The sequence below is a fragment of the Limulus polyphemus genome, unplaced genomic scaffold (genome assembly GCF_000517525.1).
Source record: "Limulus polyphemus unplaced genomic scaffold, Limulus_polyphemus-2.1.2 Scaffold5453, whole genome shotgun sequence".
Lineage (NCBI taxonomy): Eukaryota > Metazoa > Arthropoda > Merostomata > Xiphosura > Limulidae > Limulus > Limulus polyphemus.
The window spans coordinates 56,936-58,026 of NW_013671063.1; the positions used below are offsets into that span (position 1 = coordinate 56,936).

The following is a 1,091-nucleotide window of genomic DNA, read 5'->3' on the forward strand; positions in this document are numbered from 1 at the left end:
ATACCTTGTTATAAAAATATTTATAGTTATACATCATGAATATAAAATGTGGTTGTTTCCATGCTGTAACTAATAAGTTTTAATTTTTATCCAAGTCCTGGCTTGATGCCTCAGAAGTTACAGTTGACGTCATGTGAATAAAACTAAAAGGAAAAACCTATGGCAGTAGGATCTGCATAAATATGAAAATTTTGGTATTACTATTAAACTATTAAAGTACTACCAAAAATACTGTGAAGGTCACAGAAATGTGTAATTTATTATTCTTTGAAATATGTACAAATACAAGTAGAATAGCAAAAGCGAGAAACAGCCGACAGTTCAAAAATATTCTAAATTTCTATATCCAATTACGTTAAGTGAAGAGTAAGTTCTAACACTGCAGCTACTGAGTTAGTACGAGTTATCCTTATCAGTATTACTAATTGGCAGTTTGAACACGTTCAATTTATCCATCACTACCTACATATATTGAAAGATGTAGCTTTTGTAAACTTACCTAACATGATAATGAGAAGCCACTTTCTGACGATGACTAAAATCGCTTCCATCAGTTCCAGTAACCCACGGCCCTCCTCTTGTAGCCATTTTCGTCAACCGACTATGTGAATATGTCCTTGTAAGTATTGCGTTTAATTGTCACTAGAGTGCATCGACAACACACTCTGTTATTAGTACAAACATATTTGTTGAACACAACAAAAATGAAATTGAAAAAGTATGGTGTTTTGAGATGTATTTTACCATACATATAATATACACTCCACCACTATATGACGCCTACTCTTATTCTTTCGATTTGCCCTTATCTACGGTTACTGATGAGGAATAGAATTCTCCGAAACCAGCGTAACTCAGTGGCAAGTGATAAATCGAATAATAGATTGGGCTTCACATTTAGTTTTTAAAACATGCCGTGGATTAACAGTCAGACCTTCAAAATTATTTGTTGGAGTTGCCTTCTTCATCGGATTTACCAAAAATAATAAAATATTTTCGATAACCCTCTCGTTACGCTATTATGTTTATCACATGTATATTGTTGCGTCAGCGAGGTCATGTGACTAGTATCACGCCACGTCCTTCTCTCG

At 34.0% G+C, this 1,091-nt stretch overlaps 1 protein-coding gene across 1 annotated transcript in view; it reads right to left on the reverse strand.

Moving 5' to 3' along the window:
• The window catches only part of LOC106472594 (protein jagunal-like), a 9,156-nt gene extending 8,545 nt beyond the window's left edge, over positions 1-611 (reverse strand). Inside the window, exon 1 of the mRNA XM_013933250.2 lies at positions 500-611. Coding sequence (XP_013788704.1) covers positions 500-588 — 89 coding nt within the window. The 5' untranslated portion in view covers positions 589-611. The remainder of the gene's footprint in view (positions 1-499) is intronic.
• Between the last annotated feature and the right edge of the window lie 480 nt (positions 612-1,091).